The following is a 23,079-nucleotide window of genomic DNA, read 5'->3' on the forward strand; positions in this document are numbered from 1 at the left end:
ATAATATATATTATTAGTCAATGCTACTCTGAATACTAATCTACATTGACATCCTGTCTGGTCGTGTTTCACATTACACCTGCTTAAGCTAGTGATGCCTCGCAGTACCAGAGACCTCAAGTGCCAGGTATTGCTGCTTTCTGCTGTCCCCCTCTTCATCTCCTAATCAGAGTCTGTACATGTGTCATTCTACACGAGATTTGAAAGGGAGTGCGGAATGTGATGTGTACTGCGTTCCGGCTCGGTTGTTCCAGAACTTCTTTTTTGGCTTATGGCACTAATTGCTAGTCTCGCAACAGTATATAAAGTGAGCAGTTTCAAATATGCAAAAAGCTCTTGCTGTCTGTCATGTACGATCAGCATCAACATTTATTTTTGCAAGGGAGAATTAACTTGTCTAGTAGGAATGCTAGAAAAAAAAACTGACGTGCAATTTAAAATGTACTGAATGCATTAACTTTTAAAACCACGAAGACACTTCATTACAAATTCTCTATAAATATGTTTCTCCTCTTCCCCTGGTTTGTGTAAGCATTGCAACAACGGGGGAAAAAAAAAAAAAAAAAACTTCTGGTATTTGATAATAATAAGGTTCATATTTGAGGCTGTACCAGGAAGTTCTAATTGGTCGTTCTTGCCCCATCCCTGGGATTACCTACTGTATTTGTTGGACACCTAATGGCTGTTTCACACAATAAAGAATTTGATAGTGATCGTTTTAGTGTTCAGGTCTGCTGCCGAATTCTTACTACTTCGTACTACTGTGTGTCTTTGTAGTTTTTTTAGAAAGCACTAAAGGGTAGCGGGTGATTAGTTTGAGGTAAACAACCACTCATTGTTAACCTAATGCTTGTAATTCCACAAAGTACAAGGGCCACAATACAGAGCCTGTTTTCCTGATTAGTAACTTGCATCAAACTTGAAGCCTACTTTTGGGCAATACTCCAAAAGCACTGCATTCTTATAGAAGAAACTGCTATTTTTCTAAAGCGGTCCTACAGTATGTGTGAAATAACAAGAGGTGCATTACTAACACCAAGAACCAAAATCAGACCTGTGTGTGGATCATTTTGTATTTCTTGACCACAGCCGTAGTAGCAAGTTTTTCTTTTGGGTGCTGTGCCTTTATTCCTGCCTCGGCAGTCTGTTGTGCTACTTTTAAAAACTGCCATTTCCTTGCCAGTGGGGAACCCGATTTCCCTGCTGGGTGGGACAGTGTCACATGTAGATTGCACAATGCGTGCGTCAATTGCTGAGCTGGTATTCAGTCTCCTGATCTCCAGGCTTAGTTTTTTTTTAGCTCGGAAACTTGCATTCTTTTAATTTTAATTAGAATTTCCAGTCAATCACAATGTTGGGTGTGTATCTATTATAGGGGTTAGGCTTTTAACCAGATGCATAAGTGTCATACCAAGCAGATTGTATTGTTTTTAAAAATTGTCCCACTGCCCTGCATTGATCAGTAATAAAGAACTTCTGTTTTTTTGTATTGCAGTATAACTTTGTTGGAAGGATTTTGGGCCCACGAGGACTCACAGCCAAGCAGCTAGAAGCAGAGACTGGATGTAAAATCATGGTCCGGGGAAAGAGCTCAATGAGGGATAAGAAGAAGGTAAGCACATGTGATGCCTGTCTGTCTGCCACCCCCCCCCCCCCCCCCCGCTTCCCTCTCCCCCCTCTGGGCTTTCGGCTTTTCTTTGTTCCTGTTTTGAGCTATCTGAAATGGCAAGTAAGAATTGACAGCTCTGTCAGTGACATTGAGTTGCCATTGAACCCCTCAGAGCAATAGCCATAGCTTGTTATTGTTTTCCCAGTTCATATATCCTGCCACTAATTAGTTTCCTGTCTTCAATCGGGTGCTAGTACAGCAAAAAAACTATTAGTGTTGTGGCAGGTCTGAGAATGTGTTAGGAAAGGTTTTTAAAGCGTTGGTTAATGCACCTTTTAAGTCTTCTCTACACAAATACCAGTTCTGTCTCTAGAGCAAACAGGAGTGCAATGTTCAGGATTTGAACCACACTGCCATAACACTGTTAATAGATGTAGGGCCGTCATTAACAACCAGGATAGCCCCGAGTGTTTGGACGGCTCAAGACAATTCCTTCAGGTAAGCTGGGTTTAGAAATCTGCAGAGAAGTCTATCGAATGGCCAATAGCCATCACTTTAGACTGTTGTACGATGGTGGCAGGTGCTTTTGATGTTTCTCGAAGTCTTTTAATGTCTATGTAATCATCCAGTCATGCAAGGGTCAGGCCATGTACATATTGCACGCAAGGCCCCCTGCTGGAAGGTCAGTTATACTGGTGCATACAGGCAGGCTGTGGTTTCTTGTAGAGTATCTAAACAAAAACAAATCACAAACCAAAACCATGTCACAAAGCTTGATATTGCTGATATCTCTCAACAGTCATTCAGCTTAGGTTTGTGTCCCAGTTTGCGGGTAATGAAGGTTGTTTTCATTAAGGTAGTTTATCATTATTAAGAAGCATAATTCTAACACCTGTGCCTGCAGATCCAACCTTGTCTGTGGTTTCTCGCTTAAACCCCCCCACACACCCCCCCCGGCTGCATTAAATCATTTTATTAAAACACTACAGCACACACAAAACGTGGCTCCCAAGGACAGAGTTCGAAGAGTGAGGTGACCTCTAATATGACAATGCAGTGCTGCCAAGTTTGAAAGCTATTTTGAGCCAGGGATGTAATATTGGACAGCGATGGTCAGATTCTTCAAAGGGTACAGCTAATGCGCTCTAAAGTACACGATGGGGGCTACACTAAATCATGAAATGAACCTCAGCAGAAGTACATTCTGTCAGAATAGTGGTGCAGTGCCGGATATTGATGTGGTCGGTTTCACACCGATTTATTTGAGTGTCCTAAATACAGCTTTTTATGGTTTGCAGACATTGCTTAAATCTACAGAATGACTAATCACTCACAGGTGTGAAGTTTTAAATATTTATTTTAGGGAATGGGGGGTCTGAAGTGTACTAGGCCTATGCCTTTTGTTGTTGCAGCTGTATTGCCACATTTAATTTGATATACAAGACCCTTTATTGCCATTTAAGACTTATTTATTTTATTAATTTTTTGTTCTGATCAGATGTTGAATGGTTGCTGGGTATAATTTGAATGTGTTTATTTTGGATCCAATGACGCTGTAGCTTTTGTAGTCTGTAGGCGGCTAGCAATCGGGAAGAGGTAAGAGATTGAATCTGGAGCAAGGCTATGTCATGCTGTGCGATTGTCTAGCAGGGGGTAGAGAGCTGCAAAGAGGTCAGGCTGGAAGGAAGTGGGGGTGATTTTCACTTTCACAATAATGCACCCCATTGTGGGTACTACTAGGGTGAATTTAATAGGATGCATCACCCATAATAGGCCTTGGCAAACTACTATGTAGGGTTGACAAATGAAAAGCCCTACATCCATTTAAATGGGCAGGGACTGAAGAGGGTAGTTACAGTGCACCCCTAAGATCTTGCACAATACTTGCTAGAAGTCCCGTGAGTGAAATTAAACTTGTTTGGTACAGGGCGGGTTTCTTTTGAGACTGCAGGCTGACTCTTTTGGAATGTTGTTTAGTTTAAAAGCAAACAGATTTGTGCCAAAGTTCAAGGCTTTAGTAAGAAGCAATCTTTACAAACGCATTATCACGTTTTTTTTGTTTTACCTTGGACCCAGGAGTATTGTTATATTGTATAAAGTGTCTTTAAATGAGGTAGATTATGGAAAAAGAGGCCATTTTGTTGGGCTTTTTTTTTTTTTTTTACCTTGAAGGGAATTTGACCAGAAAAGGTTTACTAAGTGTTTAGCTCTGGCAGCTTGAATGGGTTGGAGGTAGCAAATGCTGGGGCGGAGAGAGCTGTGAAGGATGGGGACTGGAGCGAGCGCCAAGTAATGATGTGCCCCAGGCCTGTACATAACAAGTACAGTGTCAGATGGGGGGTCTTTAAATCTTTGCCCTGACCAGGAGCTTGGATTGTGATCTCTAATCAGGACAGGAAGAAAAATGCAGAAACCACTTTCATTCACCAGCCGTTAAAGCCATGCTTCACTTCCTGATCAAACATGCTTCAGAAATAAAATACAGCCTGTGTGTGTGCATATTCCCTTTGACACACAATACAAATAAAGAACTCATTATTATTATTATTATTATTATTATTTATTTCTTAGCAGACGCCCTTATCCAGGGCGACTTACAATCGCAAGCAAATACAAATACATTCAAGTGTTACAATATAAGTCATACAATAAGAACAAGAAATACAATAATTCTCAAGTGTGACAAACCACAATTCAATAATACAGCAGATAATAGTGAAAGTTACATCAGGATATGATTAAGTAGTGATAGTTACATCAGGATATGATTAAGTACAAAATACTACAGATTAAACACTTGGGAGATTACAATATTCTGAGGTACAGGATTAAATGCAGTAAAATAGGGGGCAGATAAGAGCAAAATAAAGCATATTTAAATGAAGGGTGATAGTGTCCCAGGATACAACAGAGGAGTTCTACAGGTGCTGTTTGAAGAGGTGAGTCTTAAGGAGGCGCCGGAATGTGGTCAGGGACTGGGCAGTCCTGACATCTGTAGGAAGGTCGTTCCACCACTGCGGAGCAAGGGTGGAGAAGGAGCGGGCTCGGGAGGCAGGGGAGCGTAGCGGAGGTAGAGCCAGTCTTCTAGTGCAGGCGGAGCGGAGAGGTCGAGTGGGGGTGTAGGGAGAGATGAGGGTCTGGAGGTAGCTGGGTGCAGTCTGATCAAGGCATCTGTAGGCTAGTACAAGAGTCTTGAACTGGATGCGAGCGGTGATCGGGAGCCAGTGGAGCGAGCGGAGTAGTGGAGTAGCGTGGGCGAAGCGAGGTAGAGAGAACACCAGGCGAGCAGCAGAGTTCTGGATGAGCTGGAGCGGACGGGTGGCGGACGCAGGGAGGCCAGCCAGGAGGGAGTTGCAGTAGTCTAGGCGGGAGAGTACCAGGGCCTGGACCAGGAGCTGGGTAGCATAGTTGGTGAGGAAGGGTCGGATTCTTCGGATGTTGCTCAGGAAGAATCTGCAAGTGCGTGCCAGAGTGGAGATGTGCTGGGAATAAGAGAGGCAGGGGTCCAGGGTGACTCCAAGGTTTTTAGCTGAGGAAGAGGGAGAGAGTGTGGTAGATTCCAGAGGAACAGAGATAGAGAGATCAGAGGAGGGGGAGGAGGAGGGAAAGAAAAGGAGGTCAGATTTAGAGAGGTTGAGTTTGAGGTGATGCGAGTGCATCCAGGACGAAATAGCAGACAGACAGGTAGAGATACGGGAGGAGATGGTGGAGTCAGAGGTGGGGAAGGAGAGGAAAATCTGAGCATCATCAGCATAGAAATGGTATGAGAAACCATAGGATGCGATGAGGGGGCCCAGGGAGCGGGTGTAGAGAGAGAACAGGAGAGGACCCAATGAATGAACTCATGAACATAGTACTGTAGTTGTTGAAAACACACACACTCTTTTATTGTTTGTGTATCAAGTTCTTTTTAGTGACAGCAGAAATATCACACTGTGGGATCACTAGAAGAGCATTGTAAAACCATAAACTTTTTGTTGGCGTCCAGTATACTATAACACTCATACACAGGGGAAACGGCACATAGTAATTGATATGAAAGGCCCCTTTTAATAACCGCACTTTATTCCAGTGGTATGTAGTACTGGATCAATAAGATGCCAATTAAAGCAGAGTCAGCTATGTAGGTATTAAAGTTTAAACATGGTCACTTGAATAATTGTAGTCTCTGAAGTGTCTGGCCGTCCATTACTAGGTGAGATATTTGCATCGGACATCAGTTATAAAGACAAGCCCGCTCTGTCTCTGTAATATCAATCCACACTAGGGAGGTCAGGTGAATTAGGGCTACTTGGTGTGGTTTTTAAAACCTTTTTATTTACTTATTGAAAGGCTGTTGCATATTTGGTGAACAATGTGGGTTGTTTTTTTTTGTCCATCTGATGAGCTATTGGCACTAGTTTAACCTATTGCACAGTATGGCTTGTGTTACAACATAACCTCTTGCTTATTTAAAGATTTTATGGATGATGTTTGATTTGGTTAACTGTGCATCTATGACAACTATTGTTTAAACTTTAAGGGCAATGCACTGTGTCTTTTTATTGTGGAATATTGTAGTGCTGGGACAAATATTTGAACAAACTGCTTTAGAATGGCCATGTTTATTCATTCATAGGGCATAATTTGTGAATGTCAAAGATATTGTGCAGGAAACCAATGCATCCGTGATGTCTGAAATAAATATCACACATTTAAACTGCAGAACAGTATTTCCCTTTAATTGCACATTCCCAGCTTTAATTGCACATGTATTAAAGGACCATCTGTAACAAGTCTTGTAGTCATTGAACCTTAATGCAGACTGTAATCGTCCAGCACAAAGGAAAGCAATAGTAGGTATAAGAAGCATCCATGTGAATCAGAGCTCTGTATGGCCAGTATGTCTTTCACTGGGTTTTTGGTGCGGTTAAAATGGCTAACAAGCCCTGGGGTTGCATGTGTACAGTATACTTGGGGTCACTGGATGGCATTAAGCCTAACCCAGCAACACATTTGTTACAAAAGTAGTAGTTCTGTTTTTGATTACTTGTATTTTTTTTTCACTGTACACAGGAAGAACAGAACAGAGGCAAGCCCAACTGGGAGCATTTGAATGAAGATTTGCACGTGTTGATCACAGTGGAGGACACACAAGGCCGGGCGGAAATGAAGATGAGGAGAGCAGTGGAAGAAGTGAAGAAGTTGCTAGTGCCTGCGGTGAGTACGCTGACCCCAGAACATGAGTTACCCCAGAGACTATGACAGCAGACCTTGTGATGGAGCTCATTGTATGTGTAAGCAGTACAGGAACAGGGAAGGAAGGAACTCCCTTTTGTGTCCTGTAAAAGACATTCCTGGTTTTAAAACCTTAAGTGCTTGTTACTATACCAGCGTGGCTAATGATGTGCATAATACAACCTAGAATGGATCTAGTCAGTCAAACCAGCTTTGCAAATGTAAGCGAATGCAAAGCAAGCGAACAATTTCTTAGCCACTGATAGGGCACTAGTTAGACTCGTCATCTTAGAGTGCTAGGAAATAAACTTTTTTTCTCTCCTTTTTATATTGGTTCCTGCTCATTGAAATGTCATTGAGTATTGCTTTTAGGAATCGGTGTGAGTTCACAGCTAAGTCATATGTCATATACAACACAGAATGACTCCTGACAGTGATAACTTTGGCTGCCTGTAAATGCCACAAGTAATACAGTTTGCGGAAAACATGTCATCTTTTTGCAGATCGCTATAGCTTGATGTATTCATTTGAGTTTTAGTCTAATTTAAAACCCACACAGATTTGCATCTCATTTCCAGAGGGTTACAGATAATGTGTGATTTACTTGGAGTTATTCTGGAATACAGCTGACTGTCTCTCCACAAAACATGGGGCGACAGTCACTGTTTGTTTAATGGAACTGCAAAGAAAGAAAGAGGTACTGTGCTTTTAAATACTGATATGAGGGTTAACAATATTGAAATCGGCTGTAATTAAACGGTGAAGAGATGCTTGTGACTGTCAAGGGTTTCATTTTGGTAGAACAGTATTTTTAAAGGGGTGGTGGGTATAGCGGCAAGTACGCACATATTAATTTCTTTTGACATGCTAAAATAAATTGGATTAAGTAGTTATGCAGTGAGCTCAATGGATACATGTGTTTAATGAAGGGCATCTCCTCTGCATTCAGAAGCATGAAATTGTCTATTTCAGCTTTCAAGAAACAAATGGGGTCTTGGTAATTCACTGCTGAAATCAAATTTCTCCTCTCTATTTTTTCCCCTTTGGATGATTTAATCCAGTGTGGTTTGCCTTTTAAACCTGTAAGGTTTAAACATTTGCCACACAAATGTACTCTGTTGTATTCTTCAGCACCCTCCTCCACACACTCGCACTCCCTATTACACTCCATGGCATCCTTTTTTCCATTAATGTGATTTTAGCTTGTGTGAACTATAACCCACTGTATTATTGATTTTACAGCTTTTACCTCCTATACAGCCACAAAGTGTAGCAGCTTGCTTATTGTGTGCCTTCTATATAACTGTTTTTAAATGTATCGCATTGTTTGCATTCCATTTAAATGTGTATTTCCCTCAATAGATTGATACCTATATAGGTAATAATAAGAATGAGGACGATCCGATATCACCATTGTGCTAATATCAAGGTGCATTCTATTAATCTTATATAGGAGGAAACAGCCATACATTAAAGCAGGGGTGGCTCATGCAGTGTTACAGATACTGCCTGTAATGTGTGGAGCATGTACCTAAAGTACATCAGTGCACTGTAAAGGCTGAGAGGGTGAATTACAATAATGTAAATGTGAGTTATACAGTCAGCACTCGGATATCCGACACTCAGACACTATGTGACACTGACATGGCATATCAGTCTGTCTTAATATTGTGCACTGCAGTTACAGTGATGGATACTGTGCATTTTAAAATTTGTGATCTCTGCTTTTGTGCATTTTCATTTGCAAGTGAATTGTGACTGTAGGGCCTTATCACACTATATTCTGCAGTTTTGAAGACTGACTGACTGGTTACTGTTTTAATTCTGGAAACTAGTGGTGTTATTTTTAAATCTTTTGCTAAATTGCATTGTCTTTTACATTTTAAGCAGTTCTGTGCATAGATAACATTTTGATTTCATGTTGCTGTGGTGTTTACATACTGCTGCAATACATGCCAGATTTAAAAGTATGTACTGTATTACAGTCCATGTGTGAGTCATCTCTCTTGGCAAGTGATATTTTCAGAATCGTATCGTTCTGAATTAAAATACTACTTCTTTTGAAAATATAGTACTGTACCAACAAAATCAACTACAATACATCTAAATGGAAGTCTATTTATTTTAAAACACAGTCATTTCAGCTACAACTTTTTGACATTGTATCTGTTTTGCTAACAAATTTCAATGAAAGTCTCCCTGTACAGTTCCTCAACCCCAAGTCATATATTTTCTTTCTGTACGAAGTGTGTGTGTGTGTGTGTGTGTGTGTGTGTGTGTGTGTGTGTGTGTGTGTGTGTGTGTGTGTGTGTGCAGGGCAGGGGGTTGTTTGGGTGGTAGGGGGCAGATTACAACGTGCTCTCCTACATACACGTCAAATCAGATGAAATAATCAGATATGCGTCGCACTCTGTTAACCGTCACTGAAGTCAAAATTTTATAGGGTGGGATGTGAGTGCTGACTGTAATGAGGAACTCAGGCCATTTACTATTAGTTCAGCGTGAGGTGATGTATAAGCAAGAGACAGCTTTGGCTCTTTTGATCTCTGTTGCAAGGTTGCAGACAATACTAGAAATGATGGAAGGTAATGTCAGCCTGAATCAATACCCATGCAGACTTGGGGACTGGACCTGTTGGAAATAATAAAGCTGTGATTAGGAACCAAATTGCACAGGCTAATTACATTCGGTGTAATCTCAGTTTTTCATTGACTTGCCTTTATAAAATACCCTCTACACTGCATCATAGATCATTATAGACCCCTAATAATAAAAATAAGGCATGTGTTTGATAATCCTGCCTTGTCTCTGCCACCCCTACTGTTTGGGAAACCCATAAGTTATTGATGTTGTGTGGGCTGCACAAATTGGCTTCTTATTGACATACTATTACTATGTACAGTAGCTGGCACCTGGTTATTGAGTATTGTGCTTTCTGTATTTCTTCCAAAGAGCCTAGAATAGCTTTTTGCTGAATTATACTGCTGTGTTTGTCTTGGGCAATTTTCACTCTGAAAACTAACTTGGCTCCTGCTGAGTAAAACGATTTGTTTCTATGAACTGTCAAGTCCTGAATGTTGGCCAGACGGTAGATTTGAAAAGTGGTAGTCAGTCAACCATGTTTTTAAAACTGATCATTAAGATGGCTGCTCTCAATGGGGGGGAACAACCTGGCAAAGGGCTACAAAGGGCTCACTAGCAGTTGCTCCTAATTAACAAGTAGATCTTGCATGCTTGATGTCCTTTTCAGATTTAGTGATGTGTCAATATTGTGTGATGTGCAACTTATTATTCTATTAGCAATGACTGGCCCCCACTTTTTTCAGACTTACTTTACAGAAAATGTGGATCCTAGCTGTGGCTCCTGAAAGTAGAAGGCTCTCAACTAAAGGGGGTAGGCACATTTGGTTATAGAGCAATACCCCTTGATCTCCCTGACTTGGGTGTTTTTGAACTCTTTAGATAAATAAGCTGTCTGAATAGTATTATGGCCCACAGACTCAATTCAGTTGCATGTATATATTGCATTGATTCAGATGCACTGCACACTAATCCAAATCTTTCTTTTTGATTTGAGTTCAGAGATCAGATTGAATTAAATACTTTGCTAATCCTGAGATGCAGAATTTATTTCATGGTCAAGGGATGAAGTAAGATAAGACAGCTGGTACAGTAATAGAAGTTGTTGATATTGAGACTGATACTCTAAGCAGTAGACTACTAGTAACCCAGTATAAGGGAACCATCATGGGGTGGGGATTGGGGAGTCCAAAACAATTCAATTCTCTCTCTCGCTCTCTAATGCAGTCAACTCATCTGTGTGATAAGAGAACAGACTCATTCAGATCCATTGCTAATAACTGGTGCTCTCTTGAACAAACAGGCTGGGAGCCTGATCAGATTGGAAGTGACACTGTAGTTTGCATGCCCTCAGGGGCTTAAATGAATGCTTCAACCACAATAGCTGAATGTTGTGTTGCACTAGCAGAAAGAAGTAAAGATCTATTATTATTATTATTATTATTATTATTATTTATTTCTTAGCAGACGCCCTTATCCAGGGCGACTTACAATTGTTACTAGATATCACATTATACATTATTTCACATTATACAGATATCACATTAATTTTACATACAATTACCCATTTATACAGTTGGGTTTTTACTGGAGCAATCTAGGTAAAGTACCTTGCTCAAGGGTACAACAGCAGTGTCCCCTACTGGGGATTGAACCCACAACCCTCCAGTCAAGAGTCCAGAGCCCTAACCACTACTCCACACTGCTGCCAATCTATGCAGAGTGTATGTTAATTGCTGTCTTTTTGTATGTTAACTGCTGGCAGTTTTGTCGAGTGGTGGTCAATAGGAGTAATTGGAGCATGGAGAACTAGTTTTAGTGGTGAATATATATATATATATATATATATGTCTGCAGGTCTGTTGTACTGAAATGTCTTTTATATTTATTTCTTTTATTTTTATATACATGCTGTCATTTTCATTGCTAAATCCAACTACAACCCCACAGCGACTCGATTTCAGCAGGTGGTCTGAAAGAAAGAATTTTGTTTATTTGAAATCGGCTAAGCTCAAGGGTTTGGCCAGTTGCTCTGAAACCTTTTCTGTTCTAACCCTTCTTTCATCTTGTCAACCATCTGTTTGACGCTGTCACTGTTTCCTCGCATCTAAACATCTTACTGCCTGCCTGCCGTAAACCTTTTAAGTTTCTGAATGCGTCTTGCTTTGTTAAACTGCCACTTTTCTCCTAGCTATAAAGTCATAGAACACCATTTGTTACTTGGTCAGATTGACTGTTTAAATGTACTGACATTACGTAATAAATTCCGGTAAAGAATTGTCAACTTTAGTTTGTCTAACATTGAATATCATTAGGATCACACTTCTAGGCATATTACCTCTATACCAAGTTTGTACCCATATCTGCAGCTGTCATTCAACAGGAGCGACTTGAAGGTCGCACAGTAAGTCAGTTGCTGAAATGGGGATTTATCCCAGGTCCCTAATCACCAGACCACAAGTGTTTGTAAGAAGTCGTCAAGTTTAAGAATAACAGCTTTTTGTGCAGCTGGCGGTGGGTAGCTGCTCACAATGAAAACCACTTGGAAGCTAAACCACCCGTCCTACAGTTCCCTGAACCTAGTTAGAGTTAGAGATGCAGTCGATCCCCTGTCAAGGAGCAGCGATTTCTACAGCACATGCTGGCTCTGGAATAGGCCAGGGCAGTGGCTTCTGTGTAGAGAGATTGTCTTCACAGGAAAGGCCCTGCTCACAGTAAGATACTAAGATCATGGAGGTGATCACCAATGCAGTAAATGAAGTGACAAATCCTTCCCAAACTCTGACTGCAAAATATTTATGCATAATGAAACATGTTTGATATGAAACTCCTTTGCCTTAAAGCAGGATCATGTTATGCCACTTTTAATGAAGTACTGGCAGTAATGTTTCGCTTGTAAATGCCTGTTGTAGCACCAGGTGCATGCCATTCAGTATTTAGAAAGGATATTTCACAAATGTGTTATTGGAGCTGTACAGTACATGGAAGCACAGACCACAGCAAACTCTCATGCAGTTGTTCTGTGCTCATGTTTACTCCAAGGCTAACCTTTAATATTACTTGGGTTGATTGATTGTTTTTGTTTTTAGACTAGGTTTGCAGTACATAAGGAGGAGGAGGCTGTGTGGTCCAGTGGTTAAAGAAAAGGGCTTGTAACTAGGAGGTCCCTGGTTCAAATCCCACCTCAGCCACTGACTCATTGTGTGACCCTGAGCAAGTCATTTAACCTCCTTGTGCTCTGACTTTCGGGTGAGACGTAATTGTAAGTGACTCTGCAGCTGATGCATAGTTCACACACCCTAGTCTCTGTAAGTCGCCTTGGATAAAGGCGTCTGCAAAATAAACAAATAATAATAATAATAATAATAACATAAACCCTGAAGTCTTCCTGCAAATACATGAAGACATGCTTCAGCTATTAAACACATTAAAGGAGTGACCTATACAGCAGGCAGAAAAGGGTGCATTACTAATATATAGGGTTCATCCAAACTGAAACAAGGTGTTCAACCTGACCTGAAATAAAGTAGGTGTGGCACGTGCAGTATGGTGTGCTTTCAGTTTGTACTTGAGTAAAAGTTCAACTTGTAATTGCGAGACAAGATCATGTGCTAGAGTAGTTGCATGCTGGATACAAGTACTGTAAGCATTTTTTTTTCTTATATCTCTTACTTTGTGCTGACTGCTATTCATCTCTTCATTTAAACATTCAGTTTGTAAATGGTGGGTTTCTTTTCAATTTGAAATATTTCAGTTGGGAGGAATTTCCATTAACCTGCCAAAAAATGTGTTATTCCATTGCGGGGCTCAACAAGAAATCAGAAGAGCTGAGTAGAGTAAATAAAATAGCCTTTCCCCTGTAGGGACCATGCAGCCTGTGAGTGACATGCTTGCCAAGCTACTCTGATTACACCCATGAGAAATGAGAGCTGTTACGTCCTGTACCAGTCAATTTTACTCGTTTTGAAGCTGGGCAATTCACATAGCTGTAGGCAAATAATAAATATTTAAATAAATAACTAGTATTTTTGTGCTTTCCAAAACTGACCTGTGGTCATTAACTGCGAGAGACTGGGATCTAACAACAATGCCCTATACAAATGTAAAAGTTTCCTTTTTATCTAGTATGTGTGTGTTGTTTTATGGTCAGCTGTAATTGATTAATGTGATCCTGAAACTGTAACTTTATGATATTAATTAATTGCTACATTAGCCATCCCTCCCTTATGAGATATGGGTGGAGACTATCCCCATATAAAATATGTTCTGTTGGATCAGAACAAGAAGATACAACTATTGTTTTACTGTCTTTTACAAGCTAACATAATCAGATTATTGCTGAATTTATTTAATTCATGTCCCAACACCTTAGCCAATTTGATATGTGTGTGCAGTGGGACTGGCACTGGGGATGGAATAATATGACAATTGTTTCAAATGTTTGCATAGTAACTGGAACAAAAAACGCTCTATCCTGTTGCAATCATTTCTCTCAGATTTTTCTGTAGAAACGCATGCCTGAAAGTAATCCCTCCTTACAGTTTCAAGGTTTGGCTGTAATTCTTTGTGTTTAAATGGTGCTATCCCTCAAGAAGCCGGATCGGGCCACAGATTGGCAGTGTGGAGCATGCAGCAGCCCCTGCCTGTCCCTCTTACCAGAATGAACAGCTTGGTGGATGTGTGCAGCTTTACATGAACATGCAGATCTGATCTAAATCCAGCAGTATTTAAAACCTGAATCAACCTGGAAATCCCTTAAAGATATTCTCAGCTAGATTTTGTGGCATTAAGGGATCAAAGTAACAGAACAATGTATTATCAGGCAACGGGGGATGTGGGGAGAATCTATCCAGACAACTGTCTCAATGTGGCTTTACAGCATGTTCACGGAAATAGAGAGACTGGTTTGTTTTACAGCTTTGCTTCAGTTTAACTGTAATTCAGTATGTTCCTCAAGGCAAGCTGACACCAGCTAATGTTGGGTTTATGAGTTCATGTGTAACGAAAGCTATGTTGAAGGCCACACGTCCTGTACATTAAGGTAGCTGCCTTTACAACTCCCTGACCGTGTCGAGGTATTAATGTAAAATGAATGCTAATGTCTCCAGATTCATATAGCCGTTCACAAACGAACCTTGTGTCAAGCTGATGGTTGTTCATATTGAGAAAGCACACTTTAGTGAGCACTAGCACTAAAACATGTGAATATGGCTGTCAGATGTGTTTCTAATATGCTAGATCTGTAGTTGGTACAAAACCTGCACATTCTACATACTTTTAGGTCTAGTAACCAACAATAAATTGTTTATATAGTGCTTCAGTTCACCATGACTCTCAAATACTTTCCGATACATTTCAGAGCTATTTCCAAGACGGTATGTACTAGTCGTCCTTGCTAAAGCCCTTTGGTCACACTACAGGCCACTGCAAGTCTACACAGCAGAACAACATTGTAGAATCTGCCCTTTGTGTGGACCATGATCACCTGTTTCCCAAATGATTTATCAAAGGGTAGTTTGCATTACATGGCAGTTTACATTGAAATGATGTATTTGTTTATTTTTATTCAATATGTTTTCTAATTTTGTAATCCACCTCCTGGGTGTCTAACAGAAGACAGATTTTAAACCTGTACTTTTAACTTGAAAACGACTTATTTGTTCTTGCACAAATTGTTAGTCTATATTTCAAGAGTGGCTTCTCCAGTATCATGTACATTGGGTCTAGTTAAAACTACTGTGTCTGTTATTTCTATTTTCCTTCTTTTAAGTCAAAGATAATGGTGTGTTCTTGTACTTAATCACTACAACTTGTTATAATGGTCAAACTTTAACAAGACTGCAGTAATGCGCACAAGGATGGCATACACTTCTGTATAATTGGTTACAAACACAATTGCTTTTGAAATTTACAAACCCACAATAAGAGGTTTTAACACTATGACACAATTGGGTACAGTACTGTTCTGTGCAGGTAATGTATATGACTAGGATAGGGGATTCATAGTGTGTGCAGTCAGTCAAGCGCTAGTGGCAAATCTCAATTGTAGCCTATTTCTTGGGAAATTCAAAGATTGAGAATAGCATCAGCTGAGGTTAGTAGTGATAAATTCAGCATCGTCTCTCTTGATACAGGCCTTTTAACACAAACTTCGTCAGGAGTGTGTGTTCTGTCTCACGGGGATGTTTACTTCCAGTCTTCTAACGGAAAGCAGAGAAAGTGTTCTGTGTTCCTGGCTCCCCGGAGCCTGACCACGCTGGTGTCTGTTGTTTTTCTCTGCCAAATGCGGCTTTCCTCTGTCCCACGCCTTGCAGTTAGATATCATTCACTGGGGGCCTTCAGAGATAAGCGCTAGACTGCCTGGCACAGGGTCTTTTTAAAATCACACTTAAACAGATGTCATTACCGAAACAGCTGCTTTCTTAATTCCACCCTTCTGTTCCAGCATGTGTATGAAGTCATCTTTGTATTTTTTAAACGAAGTATGAAAGTTCACTAGATGGAAAACTTACTTTAATTGCTGGAGCAATTCCTTGCATTTTTAAAATTTCCATTAGCCAAGTTGGAGGCTTTCATATTCCTATTTTAGTTGCCAATTCTGCAGTAATATTCCGTCTTCTGTTTGCCACAGGTGGCCAATAGACCATCAAAGTAGAACAAATAAAAGCCTGTTCATAAGTTACCACAAATTGCCAACTCTACAGCAGACCTACAGTACAGTTATCTGCAAATTAATATGCACTTCACTGCACGGGTACATGTATGTACTCATGAGTTTTGGGAGTAGAGCCTACTTATAATAAAATAAACCTCTAAAATAGAGTCCTTTACAAGTTGTAATTGTAGATTGGTTTAAAAGGTGTTCCGCTCTATGGATTACTACAGTGTCCAATAATGCTGAAGGCTGTTGATTTGGCGGGGGGTGGGGTCGGTTCAGTGGCCTGAGCACTGAAGTTTCTTGTAAATCTTAGATCAGGAGTTTCTATTCTGTAGTAATGCATGGAGATGTAGTATGTTGACTATAGTGTCATGGTCACACCTAACAGCTGGATTTCCATTTGAAAGAGCAGTAAAGGCATGTTACAACCTGGCTGTAAATGTTTATAATGGGTTATTTCTCAGAATCTGGTGTGCAAAGCGTCTCGGCATTTGATCATCTTAGAAAACTTATGAGATGGTCTAGCCAGCTCCATAAATATTCCTCCTCCGATGGCGTTTACCGGTTGACTGGCTTTGCAAATAGGCTTTATTGATTAAACTTGATTCGAGAGCATACTGCTGCTTTTATTGAGTGCTTTGCAGAAAAGGAAACTTTCAGTTGCAGTTGGAGTTGCATCAGAATTAAGTTGAGTTTCATAGATCAGCAGCAACCCTTTTGGGAATAAAAGCCGTGAGTACTTTTACTGAAAAGGTTGCACACAGAAACTGGTGTGTTCTTTTTTTTTATTCTTTGAAACTGCCATTGATGGCTTGTACACTTGGCTTACCTTGTTTTGGTGTTTCGTTGTATACTACTGGCAGTACTAGTCTCCTGCTGTCCCAGTACATACATTGGACATGTCTCTTTTTCTGAGCCCTTGAATTTAGCCTATATATTCTTTATAATTCCATACCCCCACCCCCCAGTGGCAAATAGGAAGGAAACATGAGGAGTGAAAAAAATGAATGTGGAAAATACGCTATGCAAAGCTCATGCAGGTCGCACCTTCTGTTCATTGACTGTTACACCCCTTGGCAACTGAACTTCTGGATGGGTGGGGGTGGGAAATCTTCACCTTCAAAAATAAACCAACAGTTTTCCACAGTGACTCGCAGCTTGATATTTGTAGGTTGAGTCAAAGCAGATATCGCTGAAGTCCAGGTGGAGGTTATGGTTAAGTACTCATTTTTATCTATTAGGTTGGGCTATTTCCAGGTTTGCTTATATTTATATTGCCTGCATAAGATGCCGTCCCTTAAGGAGATGACCTGCAATTCTCTGGACTGTGTCCCAGTACTAATAGAAGAAAATAAAAGCACATACTTGGTCTGCTTTAATTTTTTTTTTCTCCTATCTGATGTGTGCTCCCTGTTAGTTCAGTCCCCTGCTGGTGGCAGAAACAAAATAGTCAAAAAGCTGGATGGCATTTCCTTCCCTGGAGTCTCTTTTAACTCTCTGACCTACAAATTTATCAAGTGCTGTACAGCATCGGTACCTGTCTCTGTGCTGCATCAGTATTACTGCACGGCCTCATCTTTCTCTCTCGCTGCAAACTGCAACAATCCATCTCTGCCTGCCGCCAGGGAGCCAGCAACAGCAGACTGTTGTGCCTGTTGGTAGTCAAGGACACTGGCTATTCCTTCCAGTAACTTGGATTACAGGCACTTTATTATAATGAAATGAAATATTTTAGAACGTAGTTATATTCTCGCATGTCTCTACAGCTAATGCTGCATGTGTTCAAAAAGTCTGCTTTATGATTGGAGCAGAGTTCACAGGTTAAACTGCAAATATGATTTAAACAGACACCACAGAATTCTATTTTGGTGTAAAATTGAAAGCAGTAATGGGGAAAAATCCCTTCATAAAAGTAATTCCAGTTCCAGAACTTCTCGGCCTTTGTTTTGTGCTTCTCTGCTTGTGAGTATGACCTTCAGTACAACTGTCAAACTAAGCAAAAACATCTAAAAATATATGTGAGGTTGTTTAACACATCTAAATAGCAGATTCTTCTCTGGTGCAGGTCGAGGTATGAAACTGCACTTGCCAGCGTTGACATTCATTAGGAACTGCTTACTTATTTAAGGTTGTTGGTTAAAAGCAAAGGTCCTGTACTTTTAATTTAGTTCAAATTACTTTTGGGTGCCTTAATTTTTTATATGAAATAATTAAATGCAGTACAGGAAATAGTGTTTTCTGTTGAGTAATGCAAACTTCCAGTGAAATAGTCTGTCTAAATGAATAAAAACATAGCCCATGTTGGTCAAGAGTATTGAAGTGGCACAAACGTTGTGCGTGAATACTTTACCTCCTACCTGTTCAGAGGGGTCATGACAGTGCAGTAAGCTGTGAGTCATGCCGTCTCTAGTGGCATGTACAGTATGTTATGCTTTCAATTGGTGTGGCTCTTTGCTGATGGCTGCACTAAATTGTTCTCTGAAAGCGGCAAGTAGGCTTTTAAATGACGACTTGCCTTGAGGAGGGACAAAAGGGCAGAATGCAATATTCATTAATTCTCGGAGTGTACATATGCAGTGCTGATGAGCACATGCAAGTTGTCACTTGTATTAGGAATGTATTGGAATTTGAAGCTAGACTGTGTTCGTAGCACTACATTTTTTTTTTTTTTTTTACTGTTTTTATGATACATCTATACATTTGAAATACTGTAGTGTTGGTCCATGGGTAGATGTGGACATTAACTTTAACAGCCTTTCAGACTGTTATGCATAATGCTGAGATGCTTTCAAAATTGGGAGAAATGGAAGTAATTGACAATATTACTTTAATAATGCATTTGTTTCCTTTTAAAGAGATTTATTTTTTTTATGTTTTCTTGGTGGGGGAAAATAAATCGCAAGCATATAGTGTGTTTCATGAAGGTAATGAAATACTTTGTCTTTTCCCCCTTTCGTAGGCCGAGGGAGAAGACAACCTGAAGAAAATGCAGTTGATGGAACTGGCCATCCTAAACGGCACCTACAGAGACACAAACATCAAAACACGTAAGACCACCTTGTAACAGCCCACCTTCTCCACACCCATTCCATATTCGCCACCCAGACAACACCATGTAGACCATGCAGTTCTGAAGTGGTTATGGGTTCAGTCCTAGTCTTAGACATCAAGCCCTACATGAGCGCACACACCAACCGTACAGCTCTGAAAAGCTACACTGAATTTAGTTTCAGCAATGTAGAGCAGAACTGTCCAGTCTCTTTCCCTACTGGAGATGGAACTTACTGATACGCATAATGAGCGTATGGAAACTCAGCATGCGAAATTGGTGTCGCCCTGTACTGCTGAACTGCATTGATAAATAGACAGACGTGTGTACAGTAGCACCCTTTAGTGAGACAATAACAAGTATTAACCTTTCCTGGTTCCTGTGTCCTTTTATGTGATGTTCATTATGGCAGATGCCCCAATTTTCATTTCTCCATCCCTGATCCAGATCCTTCCTTCACTTGGAAATGTATCACTTTTGGGTTTTGCTTTGTGGCTTTGCTGTTTTGAATCGCTGGCATGTTTATGCATGGTTATTTTTTGTGCATCTTGCATTTAGTTGTTTCACTTGTAATTTATTTCAAAGGTCTAACAAGCACTTAGTTATATTCATATGTACTGAATCTTACCACTGCAAATAGTCAGCACCTCGTGCATGAAAGACCCCCCCCCCCCAAAAAAAAAGCTGTCTTGAAATATAATCATATAGTTTAGCAATTCGACACACATGAAGACCGTTGGCTTTTTATCAGTGTCTGCCATGCTGGAAATGTAGCCATACAGCAAATGTAATGTTGGAGTAAATGTGGTTCAGTTGAACTGCTGACCATCTGCAGCAGCAGCAAAAATACATATGTAACTTGTTTGCTTTAATGTGCTATGGACAGTTTTATATTAAGCACCTGTCCATACTGTCCACCTGTCCTTATTGGTGCTCAGCTGTTAAGTAACCCGATAGATTTTACTGAAACAGTAAATGTATTTTGGTAGGCGAAAGCCTTGAATTTGAATGCTGATTAACACAACATCAAGCTGTAAACAGTTGTGATATTTGGCATTGCAGTAGAATGGTTCACAAATGCAAACCAGGCTGCATTTTAAGCCGAAATGATCCTAATGTCTTGTTGAGGATCATCCACTAATCGTCAGGAATGTTTTCTGTGCCACTTGTATTTATACACAATTCAAAAAGATGCTGCATCATGGCCCTTCTAATCTAGATAACTTCCCATTGGGTGTAAAAGCCAACCATATATATAATATAGAATTTGTTTTTTAATTTATTTATTTTTTTTTTTTTAATTAATGACTTATCAATCTACTTTAGTTCTGTTGCTGTCCCACAACTAATCGTAAGCAGAATCATCTCTTTCTCTTGGGAGTTCATTCAGGCTGGGGATCTGTGGCTCATACAATGGCATTAGGGCTCATTTCAGCTGGAGCAATTTTACACTTTCTGTAGTGTCACTCCGGTGATTTGATCTGTGCATTTTATTTGTTTTGTTGTTTTCGTGCAAAATGAACCCTTTTTTGCGCTACAAGGTGATGCTTGTGTGTCTGGTTCACTGTAATCATTGCATGGACTAATTTGCCTTTTTTTCCCCTTCTCCTCCTCCTCCCATTTCTCTTCTTTCATTCTGCTTTTCTGCCTGTAATTTTTTTCCTCGCCCACCCCATATTTCTTATTGCACTCCCCCACCCCCTCTTTTTCTCCTTCATCCCCCCCCCTTGCTTACTGCAGCCACCCTTGCTTTTTCTCTTGCAGCGGCTGCCGCGGCAGCACAGGGGACCCGGCTCATAGCCGCACCTTCAGGGCAAGTTCTCCCACCTGCAGGCTTGAGACCCCCCACACCGGGGACCCCCATCATGAATATCATCCGGCCCATGCAGGCGGCCGCGATGATGCAAAACGGGACGCCCACCTTAATGCCCCAATCTCCAGATGGTGGCATCATTTACACCTCACCATACGATTATCCGTATACACTGGCCCCAACATCTCTACTGGAATACCCCATTGAACACAGCGGGGTTCTAGGTAAGCGTCCTTGGGGCTTTGGGACAATGATAAACCCTGGACAGGAAGGCAGCTTTTTATACAATGGCTTTCTGGAGGCAGCATCTGGGAACCCCAGTCATGAGTTGTTAAAAGGTAAATATATCGTCTCAAGTTCTTGAGTGCATTGTCAAGGTTCCTGTGTTTTTGCATGCCATAAGGAACGTATGTCAAACACACATTGATGTAATGAAAGCGTTCACTGGCAAGATCTGCTCGCAGGAAACACCTGTGGAAACAGAATTCTTGGTTAATGAATGTTTTTGCTGTGCTTCCCGGTCTCTATTCCATGTAAATTGTATTACTTGCAAACAGGTGTTGTATACATTTTCTCCCATGTCATTGCTGTCTCATAGGGCACTCTTCCTTTTTGCTATGTACTGCAATTACTTGAGAGGTCTAATTTATTGGTAAATGCTGCTACCATTTAATTCTATAGTAATCCTGGTTGTCACAATTGAAAATCGCCCCCTCCCTTATAGTCATACGCAATCTTATTTATAATTTTGCCCCACTGTTTCCATGGATTGTTAAAATAGATTTATGCAGAGGTACTTTTATTATTTTAATAGGCATTTCATTTTTAAAGTGGTATTGATCTGATCCTGCAGATCCTAGTAACTTCAAACATGGACCAAGTGTGGGAGGGAGGCTGGCTGACACAGACTCTAGGACAGTGTGATTTTCACCTGGCTCATGCAGAGGTGGTACTATTAATATGAACCAGTTGAGTGATGCTAAAGAATCCTGACAGTCTTTCATTTCTGTCTGCTCCTTAACTGCACAAAGATTCCTACTGAGGACTCCCTTGTCATCCTGGACAGTGCCATAAGGCTTGCAGGGACTTTCAGACATTCACTGGGAGAAAATGTTACCACTGCTACTCAAGCAAATACAGAGAACTAAAGCTGAAGTGAAGTGAAGTGCACATAGACCTGAATACAAATCAATTGCAAGATTAATTGAATCCCTTTGCAGCAGTGCACAAAGTGACTACAGTTTGAGCTTGGTTTCAATTAAACAAACGGAAACCGTGACATACTTTTTAACTGTAGTTTTCCAGCTCTTGAAGCTATTTTTACCAGCATTAACTCCTATCAGTGCTTTCAGAAAGCACCTTTGTGGAAAGGCATACTGGGGCTAACCTGGTATACAAGAATTGTATTAAGTCCTGAACATGTTTGTGGTTAGTTTTTAATTACACTGCAGTAGATTGGCAAACGTTTTAAAAGTTTTGCCACACAATGTACTTTAGACATGTAGGATGAACAATACCACATGCGATGGGTCAATTCAAGAAAATACATTTTGAATTTTGAAGGCCTCCTTCAGTACATACTGTGTGTTTCAGACAATACAAACTGTATATTAAGTGTCCCTAGCCAGAATTATAAAAACCTAAATTGTAGGTCACCAGCACACAGGGGCAGTGCCAAGACACACTGGTAAAATTGCAATACTATGATGATAGACTGAATGTCCTGAAACTGCATTTTTATTATCCCGCACCAGTGTTCAGTTTGGCAGTACTCTTGTGTGTTTAAGTGTAATGTTCTGTCTTTGCTGGACTGTAAGTAAGGACTGCTATATGGTCCAAAGCACGTTGCTACAGGCAGCCATTTTAGCGATAGTAGAAAATAAAAGCAGCTCTAGCCAGGAATGCACACAGTTACAGTAGCTGTTCCTTTTATTTTTTCGGTTCCCAACTAAAGTCTAAATAAAAAAAAATAAGCAAGTGCTTGAATAAGTAACTCTAAACCACAATACTGTACTGAAGAAGTCTCTTCAGGGGTCTTGACTGAAACACTGGGGGGAAATGAGCCTGTGCAGGTGTCCTTGTTCTGTTTCACTGACACAGAAAAAGCCACAGCAAACGGTCCTTGGGAGTCTTGTAATAACATGCAAATGCAG

The 23,079-nt window shown here is 40.5% G+C and overlaps 2 protein-coding genes across 5 annotated transcripts in view; one reads left to right on the plus strand and one right to left on the minus strand.

Moving 5' to 3' along the window:
• The window catches only part of LOC117412795 (protein quaking-A), a 51,552-nt gene that overhangs the window by 23,623 nt on the left and 4,850 nt on the right, over nt 1-23,079 (plus strand). The window contains exons 3-6 of one of the 4 annotated variants that reach the window (XM_058997613.1): nt 1,496-1,612; nt 6,665-6,808; nt 19,024-19,111; nt 20,878-21,264. In XM_058997613.1, coding sequence (XP_058853596.1) covers nt 1,496-1,612; nt 6,665-6,808; nt 19,024-19,111; nt 20,878-21,264 — 736 coding nt within the window. Of the gene's footprint in view, nt 1-1,495; nt 1,613-6,664; nt 6,809-19,023; nt 19,112-20,853; nt 21,265-23,079 lie in introns of all 4 variants that reach the window. The other 3 variants (XM_058997612.1, XM_058997615.1, XM_058997614.1) reach the window with 3 other exon arrangements.
• The window catches only part of LOC131699720 (uncharacterized), a 227,209-nt gene continuing 208,314 nt past the window's right edge, over nt 4,185-23,079 (minus strand). The window contains exon 2 of the mRNA XM_058997620.1: nt 4,185-5,138. Coding sequence (XP_058853603.1) covers nt 4,528-5,138 — 611 coding nt within the window. The 3' untranslated portion in view covers nt 4,185-4,527. The remainder of the gene's footprint in view (nt 5,139-23,079) is intronic.

Source organism: Acipenser ruthenus, chromosome 23, assembly GCF_902713425.1.
Source record: "Acipenser ruthenus chromosome 23, fAciRut3.2 maternal haplotype, whole genome shotgun sequence".
NCBI classification, from domain to species: Eukaryota; Metazoa; Chordata; class Actinopteri; order Acipenseriformes; family Acipenseridae; genus Acipenser; species Acipenser ruthenus.